This window comes from Oncorhynchus mykiss, chromosome 32 (genome assembly GCF_013265735.2).
Source record: "Oncorhynchus mykiss isolate Arlee chromosome 32, USDA_OmykA_1.1, whole genome shotgun sequence".
NCBI classification, from domain to species: domain Eukaryota; kingdom Metazoa; phylum Chordata; class Actinopteri; order Salmoniformes; family Salmonidae; genus Oncorhynchus; species Oncorhynchus mykiss.
Window position 1 is genome coordinate 15,393,847 of NC_050572.1, and position 22,210 is coordinate 15,416,056.

The window sequence follows — 22,210 nt, forward strand, 5'->3', positions numbered from 1 at the left end:
TAGATTTGCAGTGGTCTGATACTCCTTCCATTTCAATATTATCGCTTGCACAGTGCTCCTTGGGATGTTTAAATCTTGGGAAATCTTTTTGTATCCAAATCCGGCTTTAAACTTCTTCACAACAGTATCTCGGACCTGCCTGGTGTGTTCCTTGTTCTTCATGATGCTCTCTGCGCTTTTAACGGACCTCTGAGACTATCACAGTGCAGGTGCATTTATACGGAGACTTGATTACACACAGGTGGATTGTATTTATCATCATTAGTCATTTAGGTCAACATTGGATCATTCAGAGATCCTCACTGAACTTCTGGAGAGAGTTTGCTGCACTGAAAGTAAAGGGGCTGAATAATTTTGCACGCCCAATTTTTCAGTTTTTGATTTGTTAAAAAAGTTTGAAATATCCAATAAATGTCGTTCCACTTCATGATTGTGTCCCACTTGTTGTTGATTCTTCACAAAAAAATACAGTTTTATATCTTTATGTTTGAAGCCTGAAATGTGGCAAAAGGTCGCAAAGTTCAAGGGGGCCGAATACTTTCGCAAGGCACTGTATGTGTTGTTTTACAGGGTCAGCCAAAGTAGCACAATTAGGTCAGTGATATGTGTTGTTTTACAGGGTAGCACGATAGGTGCAGTGATATGTGTTGTTTTACAGGGTAGCACGATAGTAGGTGCAGTGATATGTGTTGTTTTACAGGGTAGCACGATAGGTGCAGTGATATGTGTTGTTTTACAGGCTAGCACGATAGGTGCAGTGATATGTGTTGTTTTACAGGGTAGCACGATAAGTGCAGTGATATGTGTTGTTTTACAGGCTAGCACGATAGGTGCAGTGATATGTGTTGTTTTACAGGGTAGCACAATAGGTGCAGTGATATGTGTTGTTTTACAGGGTAGCACGATAGGTGCAGTGATATGTGTTGTTTTACAGGGTACCACGATAGGTGCAGTGATATGTGTTGTTTTACAGGGTCAGCCAAAGTAGCACAATTAGGTCAGTGATATGTGTTGTTTTACAGGGTAGCACGATAGGTGCAGTGATACAGTGCCTTGCGAAAGTATTCGGCCCCCTTGAACTTTGCGACCTTTTGCCACATTTCAGGCTTCAAACAAAAAGATATAAAACTGTATTTTTTTGTGAAGAATCAACAACAAGTGGGACACAATCATGAAGTGGAACGACATTTATTGGATATTTCAAACTTTTTTAACAAATCAAAAACTGAAAAATTGTGCGTGCAAAATTATTCAGCCCCCTTTACTTTCAGTGCAGCAAACTCTCTCCAGAAGTTCAGTGAGGATCTCTGAATGATCCAATGTTGACCTAAATGACTAATGATGATAAATACAATCCACCTGTGTGTAATCAAGTCTCCGTATAAATGCACCTGCACTGTGATAGTCTCAGAGGTCCGTTAAAAGCGCAGAGAGCATCATGAAGAACAAGGAACACACCAGGCAGGTCCGAGATACTGTTGTGAAGAAGTTTAAAGCCGGATTTGGATACAAAAAGATTTCCCAAGATTTAAACATCCCAAGGAGCACTGTGCAAGCGATAATATTGAAATGGAAGGAGTATCAGACCACTGCAAATCTACCAAGACCTGGCCGTCCCTCTAAACTTTCAGCTCATACAGGGAGAAGACTGATCAGAGATGTAGCCAAGAGGCCCATGATCACTCTGGATGAACTGCAGAGATCTACAGCTGAGGTGGGAGACTCTGTCCATAGGACAACAATCAGTCGTATATTGCACAAATCTGGCCTTTATGGAAGAGTGGCAAGAAGAAAGCCATTTCTTAAAGATATCCATAAAAAGTGTTGTTTAAAGTTTGCCACAAGCCACCTGGGAGACACACCAAACATGTGGAAGAAGGTGCTCTGGTCAAATGAAACCAAAATTGAACATTTTGGCAACAATGCAAAACGTTATGTTTGGCGTAAAAGCAACACAGCTGAACACACCATCCCCACTGTCAAACATGGTGGTGGCAGCATCATGGTTTGGGCCTGCTTTTCTTCAGCAGGGACAGGGAAGATGGTTAAAATTGATGGGAAGATGGATGGAGCCAAATACAGGACCATTCTGGAAGAAAACCTGATGGAGTCTGCAAAAGACCTGAGACTGGGACGGAGATTTGTCTTCCAACAAGACAATGATCCAAAACATAAAGCAAAATCTACAATGGAATGGTTCAAAAATAAACATATCCAGGTGTTAGAATGGCCAAGTCAAAGTCCAGACCTGAATCCAATCGAGAATCTGTGGAAAGAACTGAAAACTGCTGTTCACAAATGCTCTCCATCCAACCTCACTGAGCTCGAGCTGTTTTGCAAGGAGGAATGGGAAAACATTTCAGTCTCTCGATGTGCAAAACTGATAGAGACATACCCCAAGCGACTTACAGCTGTAATCGCAGCAAAAGGTGGCGCTACAAAGTATTAACTTAAGGGGGCTGAATAATTTTGCACGCCCAATTTTTCAGTTTTTGATTTGTTAAAAAAGTTTGAAATATCCAATAAATGTCGTTCCACTTCATGATTGTGTCCCACTTGTTGTTGATTCTTCACAAAAAAATACAGTTTTATATCTTTATGTTTGAAGCCTGAAATGTGGTAAAAGGTCGCAAAGTTCAAGGGGGCCGAATACTTTCGCAAGGCACTGTATCACTGCACTTATCCTAAAACAAAGAAAACAGGATTGAACGGAGACTTTATAAAGTCAGCAGTTCGTTTTTATGGTGATGGAGAGATGGGAGGAAGGGTTCGGAGGCAGAAGAATGAGGGGAATGAGGGATGAGGTGATGGAGGGATATTAATTGGTGGGGGAAGTTTGAATTTAAGAGCTGATTTGATTGACGGACTGCCGGGGAAACTTTGGCGACTCGTTCAATTACACAGCAGAGCGGAGCACCATTCATTATTCACAAGAGGAAGTGATGGAATTAGGAGTAGAAATGTGGGAACAGTATTAGATCAGGTTATAAAACAGAGAGGGGTAGGGGGGCTGCAGTGTGTGAAGGAGGGTGTAGGGGGGTAGTGTGTGTGTGCGAGTGTATGTGCGTACACAGGGCCAGTAATTATTTAGACATCAGCTGTTTCAATGAGCGTTTTGAATCTCATTCAGTAGTTGGATTCAATAACCTAAACTGTGATTTTCTTTTGACTAAGAATGAGAACATAGGTCATCAATCAAAAGACATTTCATGCTATTTTCTGCTTATAAATTCCATGTTTTTTTTACTCCATCAACATCTCATATTGCATGTGATTAGCAGTCTAGATGTGACTCATTGGGTGTTCAAAGGTTATCAGAATCATTGAGGTCAGGTTCACGCCGTTTATCACAGCCAGGGTTGGGTAGGTTACTTTCTAAATGTAATCTGTTACAGTTACTAGTTACCTGAGCAGGTGCTTGAGTCAGCCTTGACAGCACAGAACCCTGAGAGAACTTTAGTTGTTATGAAAATAGAACATTCTACTCTGAGGTGGACGTTTGGCTGACACACAGTACAATGGAATCCTGTACTGGTCTCAATGGTGTTGTCTGTTCCAGACAGTCGTTTAGTTATAGGGTGGCGCACAATTAGCCCAGCGTCGTCCGGGTTAGAGGAGGGTTGGCCGGGGTAGGCCCTCATTGTAAATAAGAATTTGTTCTTAACTGACTTGCCTAGTTAAATAAAGGATGAATGAAATAAATAGTTACAGCAATCTTCTACTCTCTTAATTCCATAGCACCCAGATTCATCAGTATAACTAGGTGTCCCCAAAATGGAGTTCATTGTCTGTCTGTGAAATTAAATGAAGGCTAAGGGAATGATGTTTAAATTTACAACAAATGCTCTCTGTCCTACATCTTCTTTCTTTCTCTCCTTGCTCTCTGCAGACAGAGGGGAGAGGCAACGGACGAGTGATCCAGTCCTATCCATCCATCATTGAGAACCAGGAGGAAGAGGAGGAGGAAGATGAGTTGGCATCTGTATCTCCGGAATTGGTGCGCAACAGCGTCCTGTACACTAGAGAGGTGTCTTCTGGGAAGTCTCCATCGGGTAGAGCCGGGATGGAGAGAGAGTTGCATAGCGGCAGAGAAGTAACACACCAGAGCACTAGGAAACTGAGGGAGAAGATCCAGATCCGCCAGACAGCTCTCACCACGCTAGACCCCTCCAACCTCAGCCCTAGGTAACAGCTAATACTATCGCGCAATCTACTGACTCGTCAATTATTTTTGTCAGTTGTCTATCAGTCCACATGTCTAATCTGTCACTCTCTCTCCCTCCCCTTCCCCGTCTCTCTCCCTATTTTCCTCTCTCCCTCTCCCTCCGCTTCTCTCTCTTGCTATTTCTCTCTCTCTCTCTCTCTCTCTTTCTCTTTCTCTCTCTCTCTCTCGCTCTCTCTCTTTCTCTCACTCTTTCTCTCATTCCCCAGGGTTGTGGACGGTACAGAGGATACTGAAGGTACAGAGACGTCTCCACTGTTCTCCTTCTCTCCTAGCCGAGCCTGTCCAGTCAGCGGTCCAGGGAATGCACCTGCCACATTTACAGGTCCCCACAACCATAACCACAATGACAACCACAACCCCCACCACCACAATCAAAACCACAACAACAACCACCACCACAACCATCACCATGACCACAACCAGCACTAGAACCACAACCAGAACCACAACCATCACCACAACCACAGTTACCTGTCCAACATTGTAATCGGTAACATAACTTTTGGATTACCCAAAATCAGTAATTCCATTAAGAGGCATAGGTTAATAGTTGGCAAAAAGTCATAAAATCAGATTTGAACCCTAACCTTAACCACACTGTTAACCCTAATGCCTAACCCAAACCTAAAATTAAGACCAAAAAGATAATTCTTACAATATAGCCAGTTTTGACTTTGCAGCTGTGTTGTCCTCCCAATCAAAGGATCAGACAATGAATATAGTACTGAAAGCATAAGCTACAGTACAACTAGCTAGCATTGCAATGCATAAAATGCAGTGAGTTCTTGACTCAAAGAGAGAAAAAGACAATAGTTTAAGTTTTGAACAAATTGAGAGAGAGAGAGAGAGAAAGAGAGAGAGATGATGAGTTATTCTGCAAGAAGATAGAATTTACAGTTGGATAAATGTAAACTATAATTTTTTCGCACAGACTTATACAGGATCAACACAAAACTGAGTGAGTAATGTTCAGACCGAACCTACTTCTGAAGCCAAAAAGTAGAAGACAATCTCCAGGTCATTTAGTTTTTTAACGCTTAATAAACAAGACTACTACGCTACCAAGCTACCAAGCTGCTAAGGAAATAAACTGACCTGGCTGCAACTTCAATTAACACTGAAATGTGAAGTGAGAGGTGTGAAAACCATTGAGCCTAACAATGGCAGGAGAGTTTCACAGCCCCCCCCCCCCCCCCAGTACCCCATGGATATAAAAAAAAACCTACACGGAATAAGTACAAAAAAAGCTCCTCAAGGACAACCCATAGACACTATTTGCTGACTGCTACAAACAGGGGGGCATAAGCAACTTCATTTTCTACACAGACAATCTCCTGGCATGGCACAGTGCTAGAAGAGTACACTACCCCCATGTCAAGAGAGAGGGTATTGGCCCAGGGTGGAAACTCAGAATACTAAACATTGAGGAAACGTAAATAACCTCTGTCAACGTCTACAAGTCTGGGACAGTAATGGTGCAGGGCATCCTCATGCTGTTCCAGCAGGACTTTCAAGGGATTAAAGAGAGAGCAAGGCAGATTAATCTCTCTCTCTCTCTCTCTCTCTCTCTCTCTCTCTCTCTCTCTCTCTCTCTCTCTCTCTCTCTCTCTCTGATGACTCCCCCATCCTTAGTGAGTCTGATCACACCTCTTCGAACTGTCCTGCAGACGAGGATAGTCACCCCCCACCAGCACTGAACAAACCCAGATCCCACAACTGCACTGCTCCTCCATCATTGAGAGGGATACATTCACAGAGCTGGAGAGAGTCATGGTGGAGCTGAGAGAGCTAGTCCACACAATCCAGACAGAACAAGCCCACGAAACAGACCAGCACAACAAACCCCCTCCCCCCATCCACCAAACTACCAGGTGTGAATCATGAAAGCGACTCAGGGGGTATGCTAATTTGCTATAGAGCAGACCTAACCTACTCTTTTAAATTAGTCAAAACAGGAACATTTTACATCTGTCTAGAAATAAATAAGGAAATTATCTCAACAGAGAAAAATTTCCTTGTGTTACCTGTATCCCCCCAATAGAATCGCTATACTTTAACGAGGACAGCTTCTCCATCCTAGAGGGGGAGATCAACAATTTCCAGGCTCAGGGACATGTACTGGTCTGTGGTGACCTAAATGCCAGAACTGGACAAGAACCTGACACCCTCAGCACACAGGGGGACAAACACCTATCTGGAGGTGATAGCATTCCCTCCCCCATATGCCCCCCTAGACACAACTACGACAACATAACCAACAAAAATGCGTCAACAGCAACCTTGGGGAAATCCTCACCATTATCATTAACAGCAGACTCGTACATTTAGTCTGCGACAACAACTTACTGAGCAAATGTAAATGTACTTTTTACAAAATTACTGTATGACAGACCACGTATTCACCCTGCACACCCTAATTGAGAAACAAACAAAACAAAAGCAAAGTTGTCTCATGCTTTGTTGATTTCAAAAAGCTTTCGAGTCAATTTTGCATGAGGGCCTATGCAAATTGATGGAAAGTGGTGTTGGGGGAAAAATGTACGACATTATAAACTCCATGGACACAAGCAACAAGTGTGCTGTTAAAATTGGCTAAAAACAAACACATCTCTTTCCACAGGGCCGGGGGGTTTGACAGGGATGCAGCTTAAGCCCCACCCTCTTCAACATATAAATCAACGAACTGGCGAGGAAACTAGAGCGGTCTGCAGCACCCAGTCTCACCCTTCTAGAATCTGAAGTCAAATGTCTACTGTTTGCTAATGATCTGGTGCTTCTCTCCCCATCCAACGAGGGCCTACAGCAGCACCTAGATCTTCTGCACAGATTCTGTCAGACCTGGGCTCTGACAGTAAATCTCAGTAAGACAAAAATAATGGTTTTCCAAAAAAGGTCCAGTTGCCAGGACCACTAATACAAATTCCACCAAGACACCGTTGCCATAGAGCACACAAAAAATGATACATGCCTCTGCCTAAACATCAGTGCCACAGGTAACTTCCACATAGCTGTGGACGATCTGAGAGACAAGGCAAGAGGGGCCTTCTATGCCATCAAAAATAACATAAAATTCAACATACCAATTAGAATCTGGCAAAAAATACTTGAATCAGTTATAGAACCCATTGCCCTTTATGGTTGTGAGGTCTGGGGTCCACTCACTAACCAAGAATTCACAAAATGGGACAAACACCAAATTGAGACTGCATACAAAAATATCCTCTGTGGACAATGTAAAACACCAAATAATGCACAGAGAGCAGAATTAGGCTGACACGTGCTAATTATTAAAATCCAGAAAGAGCCGTTCAATTCTACAACCACCTAAATGGAAGCAATTCCCAAACCTGGCAACACGATTAGACCCAACCAAATCATTAGGAAACAAAAATATAATTATTTGACACACTGGAAAGAATTTACAAAAAAGTGAACAGAGCCTAATGAGCCTGCTTTGAGTTGAGGCGCTTGATGGTGAGGAGATATTCCAGATGTGGTCGGTACACACTAGGAATAGATGTTCCACCCCTTCTAGCCAGTGTCTCCATTCCTCTGGCGCCATCTTGATCGTAAGAAGTTCCCTGTTACCAACGTCATAATTCCTCTTAAGCCGATGGGAAAGGAAAGTGCAGGGATATATATTTTGGTCCTGGGCAGAACGCTGGGACAGCCCCCATTCCAATGTCTGAGGTGTCGACCTCCACCACGAACTGACGGGATGGGTCCGGATTAAGATGGAGGCTGTAGTGAGCCGATGCTTGAGATCTGAAAACACCCGATCAGCAGCTGGGGACCACTTAAACAGAACTTTGGGTGAGGTGAGTGCAGAGATGGGGGAAGACAGGGTGCTGTAGCCCCGGATGAAGTGGGGGTAGAAATGAGCAAATCTCAGGAAACGTTGCAGCTGCACTGGATGTGGATTGGGGCCACCACCACCACTCTCACCTCGTTCGGATCCATCTGAATGTTCCCGGCAGCGATGATGGGTCCCAGAAAGGAAATAGTGGAGCAATGAAATTCACACTTCTCCGCCTTGACAAACAACTGGTTCTCCAGGAGGCAATGGAGGACTTGTCAGACATGGAGAACATGCTCCTGAAGCGAACAGGAAAAGACAAGGACGTCGTCAAGGTAGACAAACATGAACCGGTTCAACATGTCATGGAGCACATCATTGAACAGAGCCTGGAACACTGCGGGAGTGTTGGTCAGTCCGAATGGCATAACCAGATACTCGTAGTGCCCGCTAGTTGTGTTAAAGGCTGACTTCCATTTGTCTCCTTCCCGTATCGGAACCAGATGGTGGTTGCGGTTGAAGTAGCTTCCGAGCCTCTTTTCTAGACAATGGAGAGTCAAGCACCTTCCTTACTTCCACCTCGAAATCCTCCAACCTAATGCAATCTTTGAATTGTTGCTCCCACACCGCTGTAGCCCAGGCGAGTGCCCTCCTGGATTTCAGCATTATAAGATAAGATATATTTGAAATGAATGGAAATGAAGAGGGCTGCAGCTCAAAAATGAGGGACACTGGGAGAGAAATGCCCGGCAGGTCCCGGGATCCCCAGCGTAGCGCTCCGGAGGATGTAAGCAGGGGTTTTCTGGAAGCCGGGGTAGGATGGGGAAAGTCTGGGAGTTTTCCGTTGTGGCTTGCTGCCTAATAGATAGTCCGCGGAATTATTCCAACAATGCACTGATGGCATGGTCATGGTGTTCCGCCAAGGTGTGGAATCCTTTCATAAGGTTATGTAGTAACTCCTCATGTCTTCCAATGGTGGCTCCTTGTGAGGAGACAGTGTTGCAGAGCTGGCCCGAGTCTGCTGGGTCAGTCATGGCCAGTTTGTACTATCAGGACTCAGGATATGACACAGATGCAGACACAGGAGGTGGATAGTACGATTCTCAGAATATTTATTATAACAAATAGCAGGCATAGGGTAGGCAGAGGTTCGTAATCCAAAGCAGAGTCAACCAGGGACAGAGCTGCAGGCAGGCTCATGGTCAGGACAGGCAGAAAGGTCAAAACCCGGGAAGACTAGAAACCAAAATTTGAGAACAGGAGAAACGGGAAAAACGCTGGTAAGACCGGACATAACAAAACGAACTGACAACAGACAATTTATTACTCAGATTCTGTTGCAAAACATTTCTTAAATGGAAGCAAACGGGACGTAACGGGGAGGGACCTACCTGAATTTTTCCAATAGAAACTCTCGTTTTGCTCTGCTTTTTAGTTCTTAAACAGTAAATGGTTTCTGTAATGAATACATTCCTGTGACAATGTTGCGTTGGGAGGTAGGTGAAGGAGTCGGGGCACAGGAGAGCAGAGATGTCTGAGATGTGTACTTGTAATAGGTCCACCAAACACAGGTATGGCACAATCCAAAAGTCAAACGCCCTCGACAACAGAGACACCCGTTACTCACGCAAGGAGGAACAAACAAAGCTCCTAAATAACACACTCTTATTAAATGCGTGAAACAGAAAATAGGGCACAACCTCACCGAGCTACATCACAAAATAAAACAACCCCGCACAAACCTAGGGAGGCAACAGGGTAAATATATACACACAGAAATTAAGGCAAATGAAACCAGGTGTGAAAGAACCAAAGACAAAACAAACAGAAAAGGAAAAATCCCTGGTCGCAAAAACAATTACTGGCAGCTTAAACTTCTTAAATTCAACCATTATTGGGTTAAAATACACAGCATATACATTTGGGAACAGCCATCCTCAATAAATAAATGAGAGAGCAGCAGTGTGATTCACATCAATGTGCTATGTAGCCTAGATATCAATAATAAGTGATATCAGTATCGCCCGTAGGTTATGTACCACTGCTGTCATCCTTATCTCCAAGCATTTATTCAAGTTGGATAATTTTTGGATGCCGACAGCAGTCACACAATTGGAAGACATAGCTTTGACCATAGCCTACAAAAGCCTATTCCTGCTCTTTTCCCGCGATCCATCAAACGTATTTGGTTTGTCATCACAGTGGTCCCTGATTTGTGGTCAGACTCAAACTTGTGCCTTTTTTCAATGTTGATTTGAATGTCATTGAGAAAACAGAAAGGTGTCAAATGACTTTTGTGCAAACATCCTTTCTGAAATTATGAGTAATCCTAGAAGTAATCATCTAGTTTTTCAAAAGTATCTGTAATCCGATTACAATATTTTAGCTGGTAATTTAGCGGATCCCACCACAACCATTTCTGCCACAACCATCACCACAACCACAATCACAACCATCACTACCACCACAATCACAACCATCACCACAACCACAATCACAACCATCACCACCACAATCACAACCATCACCACCACAATCACAACCATCACCACCACAATCACAACCATCACCACAACCACAACCACAACTATCACCACAACCATCACCACAATCACCTCTATTATCACAACCATCACCACAACCACAATCACAACCCTCACCACCACCACAATCACAACCATCACCATCACCACCACAGCCACAACCACAACTATCACCACAACCATCACCACAACCACCACCACCACAACCATCACCATAACCACAACCACCACCACCACGACCATCACCATCACCACAACCATCACCACCACCATCACAACCATCACCATCACAACCATCACCACCACCACAACCATCACCACAACCACTACGGATCATGTTGTGGTCAAGTCATCAGGCTACATTGAACTGATTATCATAAACTGTATTATATGATGATTACATAACTACATAGTCCTTACCTAGAATGTAAACTTTAAAATGACATAACCATGTTATTATTACCTACTATACACCAAGTATGTGAAGATATTGGGACTTGTAAGTAACACAGTAACTGCTTCACCAGTTTAGGTTATTTTGTGACTCTTTCTAAATGGTGTTGCAGATATTCTCCAGATCAGCACAGCAGAGTCAGCAGCTAAAGCTGAGGAGACCTGGGGACAACTACGGCACCTAGACCAGGAGGTACAGCATGCTGTGTGTGCGTACGTGTATGCGTGCATGCTTGTGTAAGAGGTAGCATTAGTCAGGTGAGCCACAGGCATATGGCCTTCTCAGGTGGTAGATGGATGGAGGGAGTGAGAGAATGCGGGAGTGAGAGAACGAGGAACAGAAAGAGGAATCTCTTCAAACACTTCCAGAGGACACAGATTGGAGCGGAACTGGGACTCGCCAAATGGTGTCACAGGGAACATTCTAGAACGCGTTCAACCTTTTGTGGAACCAGGAACTGACATAATCTGATTTACCCTCTATGGAGGGCCGCTTACATTGTAACATTTGAGGAAAGACTGAAGTCAACTAACCGTCTAAGGGATATGTGCTATTCCACAGGCTGTAGAACTTAAATACTGCTGTAGAATGTGCTTTTGAGGGAATCATAATTGTGTAATGTTCCATAATAGAACACTAGAATAAAGAAAAGCAGCTTTCCTCCATTCACACAGAGTCTCTATGTTAGCGTATCCCATGGTTTTGATTGGCAGGTGGCTAAATTGACATTAGGCTCTTGGCAGAGTGGGGGTCTCCCCCTGTGGTGCCTCGCTCCATCACCTGGCCTTGGCTGATAGGGGAAGGAGAGGAAAATGGAGGAAAGATTTGGGGAATTTATAGATTGGTAAGGGAGAAGGATCGAAGAGGATGAGGAGTGGGCAGAACCTCTTTCCCTCCCTCCCTTTTACTGTCTCACCCCCCCATACCTCTTTCCCTCCCTCCCTTTTACTGTCTCACCACACCCATACCTCTTTCCCTCCCTTTTACTGTCTCACCACCCCCCATACCTCTTTCCCTCCCTCCCTTTTACTGTCTCACCACCCCCCATACCTCTTTCCCTCCCTCCCTTTTACTGTCTCACCACCCCCCATACTTCTTTCCCTCCCTCCCTTTTGCTGTCTCACCACCCCCCATACTTCTTTTCCTCCCTCCCTTTCACTGTCTCACCACCCCCCATACCTCTTTCCCTCCCTCCCTTTTACTGTCTCACCACCCCCAATACCTCTTTCCCTCCCTCCCTTTTACTGTCTCACCCCATACCTCTTTCCCTCCCTCCCTTTTACTGTCTCACCACCCCCCATACCTCATTCCCTCCCTCCCTTTTACTGTCTCACCACACCCATACCTCTTTCCCTCCCTCCCTTTTACTGAGGAGTGGGCAGAACCTCTTTCCCTCCCTCCCTTTTACTGTCTCACCCCCCCATACCTCTTTCCCTCCCTCCCTCCCTTTTACTGTCTCACCACACCCATACCTCTTTCCCTCCCTTTTACTGTCTCACCACCCCCCATACCTCTTTCCCTCCCTCCCTTTTACTGTCTCACCACCCCCCATACCTCTTTCCCTCCCTCCCTTTTACTGTCTCACCACCCCCATACTTCTTTCACTCCCTCCCTTTTACTGTCTCACCTCCCCCCATACTTCTTTTCCTCCCTCCCTTTCACTGTCTCACCACCCCCATACCTCTTTCCCTCCCTCCCTTTTACTGTCTCACCCCCATACCTCTTTCCCTCCCTCCCTTTTACTGTCTCACCACCCCCCATATCTCTCACTCTCTCTCTCTCTCTCTCTCTCTCTCTCTCTCTCTCTCTCTCTCTCTCTCTCTCTCTCTCTCTCTCTCTCTCTCTCTCTCTCTCTCTCTCTCTCTCTTTCTCTTTCTCTTTCTCTCTCTCTTTCTCTTTCTCCCCTCTCTCTCTCTCTCTCTCTCTCTCTCTCAGGGAGGACAGTGTTTGACAGGTTGTCTCTCAGTGTGGTTCCCGGTGGTAACTGTAATCCTTACTTGAGCCAGTCCACGCTGGTCACCACGGGACATGGAAGAGGGGCTGGGGATTAACCCATAACCCTCGTCTCACATTAAATCAATACCATGCACGTTGATCCAAACATGTTGTATCACTTGTTACATTACATAGAGGTACACTAAAACTTCTTAAGAGCAGCCAAAAGTGACTTTACCAGTTATTACCTTATTCCTTATTTAGTTCATGTTATTTCATCTAGCTCATGTGCCACGACTAAATATGTGTAAATGCAATTTTTTTATCGTTCGCTAGATTGAACTGTGCCTCAAGACTCGATTCTCTGGCCTATTAACTTGATTCCAGGGAAGAATCAAATCAAACCATTTTAGTATGGACATTTATATGTTAATCTGTTTAATACAATATAATGTGCATGTATGTATGTATGTATATGTATGGACATTTGAGAACTGGGCCATAATTATATATTTTGTACACATGTTGATTTTTGTAGATGCAGAGTGAATGTTACAGAGCATTATTTTCATGTCTAAACAATCGTAAGAAAAAATTAAATTAAATCCTAATTGTCCCTTGGTACTATACTCCGGCTTAAATTGTAAGAGCAGACTGATAAAACATTCAGCGTATAAACAGTGATACTAAATTATACAATGATTTAGAATGATGGCCATCACAATCACCAGAAAACCTTTAATGAGGATAGAGCTGAGGAGATAAATTGGTCACATTGAGTCAACAATCTGATGAATGTTGAATAATGAACTAATATTCAGATGCAATGGTCCTCAATCTACCCTCACAAGCTCCTTGCTGAATCTGCAGTGTTACTGCCGTGTTACTGACCTCAATTGTCTACAAATCCGACTGTGGCAATATTACATACCTGCCCAATGACCTGTGAACTCTCAGCTCTGACCTTCGAGCGACCCCTAAAGACTTGAGCTCCTGAGGTGTGTAGATGACACATTCATTTTGAAGAGCGGAGGCCAAAATGTGACCCCTGGTTCCTGAGACCATAATCAACACCTACCCAGGAGATCTGGAACAATGACAGACTCCTGGGAATTTCAGAACAACCTGTAATGACACATAGAACAATGGGAAACACAATGCCTGATGAACGCTAACACTAACACCCTCACACACATACACCCACCACTTATGCTGCTGTCAAACTGTTTACTATTATTACATTATTTATTCTGCTACTAGTCACTTTCTCCTAATCCCCCGCCTACATGTACATCGCTATCTCAAATTACTGCAATATCCCTGCACATTGTACATGTGGTACTGGCACTGGCCCTGTATATAATGTTTTCCTTATTATACTGTATATTTATTTACATTTTATTAGTAATACTATTTTGATATTGATTACTGCACTGTTGGATAAAGCTTTCAAGTTAAGCATTTCACTGTATTTGTGCATGTGACAATAAAACTTGAATTTGAATCAGGGATGGCCTAAATTCAGAATTTTGGAATTGAGTCCCATTCAACTCTTTAGTTGAAATGCTAATTGATTTGGCCACACCCCACAGAATGTAGAGTTTGAGTGACAGCCAGTAGATTTAATTAAGTGCATTTCAAAGACATTCCACTCAGTCATAGAACATGAGAGTTTCATTGACTCTTGACAGGTCACACTTCCAGACACCAAATAAAATATCACTTTTCTCTGGAAACAATGTTCATATACTCTTTTAATCATATTGCTTAGAACAGCCAATTATACAGTATTTCCACCAACCATTTCATGTTTGACTTCTTTTTAAAGGCATCAGTGTCCGCTTGAGGGTTCAACTGATACATTCTGGGGAATGCAATATTTCCCCCATATTGAACAGAATTTAAGTGATTAATGAAGACCTCTGCCTCACCTCTCAGTCTCTGTCTCTTTCTCTCTCCCACACTCTCTCGCCCCTCTTTCTCTCTGAGGTGACAGGGCTGAAATTGTGTTGATGGCGTAGCGGATTGGACTGTCCCGCTTCTATTTTTATCAACCCCATCGTTTACACAAAGAATTTGTGAGAACAGAGAGAGAGAACTAGAATGAGGAGAGAGTACTAGATTTGTCTCTTAAATTACACCTGAAAATGAGTTTTTATCGAGTTATAATACTTTGGTGGGTGCTTACATTTGTCCTATTTCATTGGAAATGTGTTTTTGCATATCCTAACTCTCCCCTCGGAGAGTGGGGTCACAGCCAGATTCAGCCATTGTGAAAGGCGATGCTGGAAAAAATGTTGGTTCAGTACCTCGCTCAAGGGCACGTCAACAGATTGTGCACCTTGCCAGCTTAGGGATTCAAGCTTTCAGTTATTGGCCTAACCCTCTTACCACTAGGCTACATACCACCCATAGAAAAGGTCATCAATCACTCAGAAAAGACCATATGGCTAAGTTAGTTTGTGCCGTCTGGCGCCAGTATGTCATGGTCATCAGTCAGTTATTGATGTTTGCATCGGCTGAACCTGCGTTGATGTGTTTACTTTCACTATCTGGTCCTGACGTGTCAAGTTCCGTATTGTATGTGCCAAACCTTCACTTGTCTCTTGTTTTATTTCTACGTAGCACGATACCTGCATGCGTGTTGATCTGTGTTGTGTTAATGGGTTGCCTAGCGTGATGAATACCCATGTATGCGTTGAGTGACAGAGCCAGCTGGCATGCTGGCAGGGTGCCCTTGCTGTGCCATCTCTCTGTAGGACCACTACTGGCTGAATAGGACTAATCACCTCCAAGCCATCATTTTAATGACCAATTAGACCAGCATCATCAAGCTAGGCCAGAATAGCAACCCAAAATGGCAGGCTGAAAATGACCAAATTAATATTGATGACCCGGAATGGTTGATGTAATAATGGCAGTTTCACTAAGGGTGGTAGACCCATAATGGCTGCCTCGGAATTGGCAGATTAAGACTACATCCAGATTGGTGCACTTTAACACTCCCTGTCATGGCTTTCAAAGTGTTGGGCTAGTTCAGAGAGGAAGAGGCGAAGCAAGTGGTTTTACTCCGCCCAAAATCTGTAAACAAAAATAAGCCCATGAGGTGAAGAATTGTTGTATAGTGGTCAATGTGAGTGTTGAATTTGGTCAAGAAAAACATGTATTGCTTATTTGCTATAAGAAGCTTATTTGATCTAATAGAAGTTTCATAAGGATTAGATTGTTACGAATGCAGTGATATAAGTGGACTCACTTGGCATTTTGGCAAATCTGAGTTTTCATAGAGATAGAGAACTCATTTTATTTCACCTTTATTTAGCCAGGTAGGCAAGTTGAGAACAAGTTCTCATTTACAACTGCGACCTGGCCAAGATAAAGCAAAGCAGTTCGACACATACAACAACACAGAGTTACACATGGAGTAAAACAAACATACAGTCAATAATACAGTAGAAAAATAAATCTACATACAACGTGAGCAAGTGAGGTGAGATAAGGGAGGTAAAGGCAAAAAAAAGGCCATGGTGGCGAAGTAAATACAATATAGCAAGTAAAACACTGGAATGGTTGATTTGCAGTGGAAGAATGTACAAAGTAGAGAGAAATAACGGGGTGCAAAGGAGCAAAATAAATAAATAAATACAGTAGGGGAAAAGGTAGTTGTTTGGGCTTTATTATAGATGGGCTATGTACAGGTGCAGTAATCTGGGAGCTGCTCTGACAGCTGGTGCTTAAAGCTAGTGAGGGAGATAAGTGTTTCCAGTTTCAGAGATTTTTGTAGTTCGTTCCAGTCACTGGCAACAGAGAACTGGAAGGAGAGGTGGCCAAAGGAAGAATTGGTTTTGGGGGTGACCAGAGAGATATACCTGCTGGAGCGCGTGCTACAGGTGGGTGCTGCTATGGTGACCAGCTGAGATAAGGGTGCGACTTTACCTAGCAGGGTCTTGTAGATGACCTGGAGCCAGTGGGTTTGGCGACGAGTATGAAGCGAGCCAACGAGAGTGTACAGGTCACAGTGGTGGGTAGTAAATGGGGCTTTGGTGACAAAACGGATGGCACTGTGATAGACTGCATCCAATTTATTGAGTAGGGTATTGGAGGCTATTTTGTAAATGACATCGCCGAAGTCGAGGATTGGTAGGATGGTCAGTTTTACAAGGGTATGTTTGGCAGCATGAGTGAAGGGTGCTTTGTTGCGAAATAGGAAGCCGATTCTAGATTTAACTTTGGATTGGAGATGTTTGATGTGAGTCTGGAAGGAGAGTTTACAGTCTAACCAGACACCTAGGTATTTGTAGTTGTCCACATATTCTAAATCAGAGCCGTCCAGAGTAGTGATGTTGGACAGGCGGGCAGGTGCAGGCAGCGATCGGTTGAAAAGCATGCATTTAGTTTTACTTGTATTTAAGAGCAATTGGAGGCCACGGAAGGAGAGTTGTATGGCATTGAAGCTCGCTTGGAGGGTTGTTAACACAGTGTCCAAAGAAGGGCCAGAAGTATACAGAATGGTGTCGTCTGCGTAGAGGTGGATCAGAGACTCACCAGCAGCAAGAGCGACATCATTGATGTATACAGAGAAGAGAGTCGGTCCAAGAATTGAACCCTGTAGAACCTCCATAGAGACTGTCAGAAGCCCGGACAACAGACCTTCCGATTTGACACACTGAACTCTATCAGAGAAATTGTTGGTGAACCAGGCGAGGCAATCATTTGAGAAACCAAGGCTGTCGAGTCTGCCGATGAGGATGTTGTCAATGACAGAGTCGAAAGCCTTGGCCAGGTCAATGAATACAGCTGCACAGTATTGTTTCTTATCGATGGCGGTTAAGATATCGTTTAGGACCTTGAGCGTGGCTGAGGTGCACCCATGACCAGCTCTGAAACCAGATTGCATAGCGGAGAAGGTATGGTGGGATTCGAAATGGTCGGTAATCTGTTTGTTGACTTGGCTTTCGAAGACCTTAGAAAGGCAGGGTAGGATAGATATAGGTCTGTAGCAGTATGGGTCAAGAGTGACCCCCCCTTTGAAGACGGGGATGACCGCAGCTGCTTTCCAATCTTTGGGAATCTCAGACGACACGAAAGAGAGGTTGAACAGGCTAGTAATAGGGGTGGCAACAATTTTGGCAGATCATTTTAGAAAGAAAGGGTCCAGATTGTCTAGCCCGGCTGATTTGTAGGGGTCCAGATTTTGCAGCTCTTTCAGAACATCAGCTGACTGGATTTGGGAGAAGGAGAAATCATCATCATGGATACAATCCGTTTTAGCATGGACATTGCCATTGAGTGCTTCCATCATTTTAAAGTAGTCAACTGGGTGGTGATTCATATGAGTTGGAAGCATTCAGCCAATGAAGAAGAAGAAAATTGACACCTTAAAATGGGAGATAGCCTCAATGACGCTGCTCATGCTGTCACAGACACTATAATGGCAGAGATACAAAGATGATTTCTCTATCTATCTCTATGGCCTGTTGTTCACACACATATCTGCCCTCTCATTGGCTAGACTTGTCCCACCTGATATTGTCTTCTGTCTTTGAGGACATGTTTTTCCATTGTTAGAGCTGTCACTTGACTATCTTGTCAACATAATAGAACATCTTTTGTCTAGTTTAAGGATTGGCTGGAGGTATTCTCCACCAGTGTTAAATCCATTAGAAGGAATGTGTTCAGCGGTAGAGCTAAAATGGCTGACCCAAAATGCATAATTTGATATTGCTGAGCCCAAATGAATATGGCTGACTGAAGTATGTTTTTGTGTTTGTTCCCAGGTGAGTTCTCTGGGGAAGGAGGTGGCAGAGCTGGGCCAAGTAATGAGGAGTATGGTTCACCTGATGGAGTCCCTCATCTCCGGACCCAAACCCCTCTATCCTGCACACTTTGTACCTGGACACCCCACGTACCTGCCCCACCCTGCGCCAACATCCCACGCCACCCCCCCACAGTCCTATCCTTCCCCCTCTCAGACTGGACCTCTCTGGGAAGACACCCCCCTCACCACCCCCTCTCCTTGCACCTCTCCACTTGTTGGCCATGTCCAGCGGCATCCTGGGATGTTCCACGTGGATCCCGCCCTCACCGCCTTTCCACACAGACCACAGAACCTCCACCTGGTCTACCCTATGTGCCCAGGCCCGGCCTCCTCCCCCCTTTCACGCCCCTACCCCCCCTCCTTCTCCCTCACGGACGCCTCAACAGAGCTACTGCTCCCCTCGCCCCTCACCTCTCCCGGGAAGCCCCACTGTGGAGGGGGAGGGGGCGCTGGGTCCTTCAGGTTGCGGGCACGGAGTCTGGAGACCACACAGCCACCGCGTGATAGGAGAGGAGGGGCCCCTCAGAGCTCCGGGAGCCTGCCCCGCCCTGGAGGGAGCTACCAGCACATGGATTTGTAGCGGACTGAACTGGACTAAAGTGGACTCTCACTTAGATACTGGACTAAAGAGATACTGGACTAAAGGAGTGGATGGGACTAACAACCAGGTCCCTATATCATCAGACTACACTCTTACAGGGACACACAGATCTCTGATAATACTGATAACATTTCATTTTCTATCTCCGTTTCCAAGGCACATTTTTATTTTCAAATTGCATGACAAAAGTAGAGGGGCAGTAGGTAGTCTATAGGTAGCTACATTGTATAGACGTTCCAGTAGTGTTCTGGAGGGGTATAGAAGCAAGAATGTAGCTGTGACGTTGTGTTATTCTCTGGAGAAGACCCTGGGGGTCTGAAGGAGAGGAGAAGAGCAGTACTGCACAATGACAGAGGAGGAGGAGGAGGGGACTGAGTCGCATCAGGGATGGATGGAATAGTAGAGATGCCTGAGTGTATAAGGGGGAGGGAGAGGGAAGGAGGGGGGGGGGGGATTTCTTGCTCTTTCTCTCTTTCCTGGCAGGGTTTCAATTTGGATAGATTGGAGGAGAGAGTGAGTGGTGGAGGGAGTTGTGGTTGAGGGATGATGGAGAGAGTCGGAGGATGTGAGGCTTTAAGTTCCAGTTTTCTATCCACTCCCACCCCATCACTGTTCTTGTAGTCGAGGTCTGGGCCTGCAGCTGGGAACAGTGGCTGGTGTTTGGGGGTTGGTTGGTAGGGGCTGGTTAGCGGGTTGGTAGGGGCTGCTTGGGTGGGTTGGTAGGGGCTGGTTGGTGGGTTGGTAGGGGCTGGTTGGTGGGTTGGTAGGAGCTGGTTGGTGGGTTGGTAGGGGCTGGTTAGTGGGTTGGTAGGAGCTGGTTGGTGGGTTGGTAGGGGCTGGTTGGTGGGTTGGTAGGAGCTGGTTGGTGGGTTGGTAGGGGCTGGTTGGTGGGTTGGTAGGAGCTGGTTGGTGGGTTGGTAGGAGCTGGTTGGTGGGTTGGCAGGGGCTGCTTGGATGGGTTGGGAGGACGTGGTTGGTGGGTTGGTAGGAGCTGGTTGGTGGGTTGGTAGGAGCTGGTTGGTGGGTTGGTAGGAGCTGGTTGGTGGGTTGGTAGGGGCTGGTTGGTAGTGGCTATGGATGCAAGGAGGATGAGGGAGTGGGGGGAGGAAGGGGAAGAGGGGGGCATGTTGCGCCTGGAGCGACACAGCCCCTGCTGTTGTCTGTCATACTGTGCACAGCGAGGCGACTCTTTCTCTCTTTTCAACATAAATCCCACACATTAACATCCTGCATGTCACTATGGAACTCCAGCTTTTTATTTATCTATTTAAATGAAACACGGTTCAGTCTTTAATTAGTGAATTTGGCATTTATCAACACATATTTATAGGTACTGGGTCTATTTATATAAAACAAATGGGGAATTTTTAGACACAAGTACCAAGAGAGTAGTTAAAGGTCAGAACCAGGTAGCCTAGCGTTTAGAGCGTTGGGACAGTAATCAAAAGGTTACTGGGTCAAATCCCTGAGCTGAGAAGGTGAAAAATGTGTTGATGTGCCCTTGAGCAAGGCACTTAACCCTAATTGCGCCTGTAAGTTATTCTGGATAAGAGCATCTGCTAAATTACTTAAATGTTTATGAATCATTAGGCCTATTTGGCAGGATTTCCACAATACGTCTCCCATTGGTTCCATATCCAAACCAATCAGAATAAAAGGCAATATTTCCACATTTCAAAGCACAAGAGAAAATTGATTGTATATTTATATGAATGTATCGATACTAAAGCTGTATTTTTGTACCTCGTGGACTGTAGGTGTAAGGGGTGCATTTCGTTTGAGGGGAGTGTTGTAGTGTGTTGGTGAGGAGGCTGGGAAAACAGGAAGTAGTGAATCTGGCCACATCTAGCTCTATGCAGGTAACCAGTTCCAGAACCATTCATTTCAATTGAACACGTTTCTAAAGCATTTTGAGATAAATAAACACAATGAAGCTTTGAAGACCAGATCCATGTCCTTATATCTCCTTGAAATTATTAATTGTTTTTGTGCACAATGTATAGTCAAAGCATAATTTCCATTGAAATGAATGGGCCTCTGACAACAGACTGGAACCAGAAGTAGTGGGGGAATGCATCAAACTTTCCTATACGCAAAATACTGTACCAGACAATGCAATGATGCCCAGGCCCTTCCTGTCCCAATGGCTCTTGGTTGATGGAATGTACTGTAATCAAATGAACCTCTTTTTTCTTTTGATATGTATTATTATTATTATTAGATAAAAACCTGATATGATAATAAATTAAAAATACTACTGTTATGTCCGTGCATCTTGTTTATTTTGAAGTCAACATATATGCAGCGACCCAAAAAAACGACTCCGAAAAAGAGGGAAACGAGGCGGTCTTCTGGTCAGACTCCGGAGACGGGCACACCGTACACCACTCCCTAGCATTCTTCTTGCCAATGTCCAGTCTCTTGACAACAAGGTTGATGAAATCCGAGCAAGGGTAGCATTCCAGAGGGACATCAGAGACTGTAACGTTCTTTGCTTCACGGAAACGTGGCTCACTGGAGAGACGCTATCCGAGGCGGTGCAGCCAACGGGTTTCTCCACGCATCGCGCAGACAGAAACAAACATCTTTCTGGTAAGAAGAGGGGCGGGAGCGTATGCCATATGGCTAATGTGACATGGTGTGATGAAAGAAACATACAGGAACTCAAATCCTTCTGTTCACCTGATTTAGAATTCCTCACAATCAAATGTAGACCGCATTATCTACCAAGAGAATTCTCTTCGATTATAATCACAGTCGTATATATCCCCCCCCAAGCAGACACATCGATGGCTCTGAATTAACTTTATTTGACTCTTTGCAAACTGGAAACCATTT

General features: G+C 44.6%; 2 protein-coding genes across 2 annotated transcripts in view; both read left to right on the top strand.

Annotated features, from left to right (window-relative positions):
* Positions 1–4,654, top strand: part of LOC110489387 (potassium voltage-gated channel subfamily H member 8-like) — a 68,434-nt gene extending 63,780 nt beyond the window's left edge. Inside the window, 2 exon segments of the mRNA XM_036971847.1 lie at positions 3,890–4,185; positions 4,432–4,654. Coding sequence (XP_036827742.1) covers positions 3,890–4,185; positions 4,432–4,654 — 519 coding nt within the window.
* Positions 4,655–10,883: 6,229 nt separating this feature from the next.
* Positions 10,884–19,778, top strand: LOC118946488 (extensin-like). The gene is made up of 2 exons (XM_036971418.1): positions 10,884–11,210; positions 18,731–19,778. Exon 2 carries the CDS (start codon positions 18,773–18,775, stop codon positions 19,349–19,351), a length of 579 nt encoding a protein of 192 aa, XP_036827313.1. The 5' UTR covers positions 10,884–11,210; positions 18,731–18,772; the 3' UTR covers positions 19,352–19,778.
* The last annotated feature ends 2,432 nt before the right edge of the window (positions 19,779–22,210 follow it).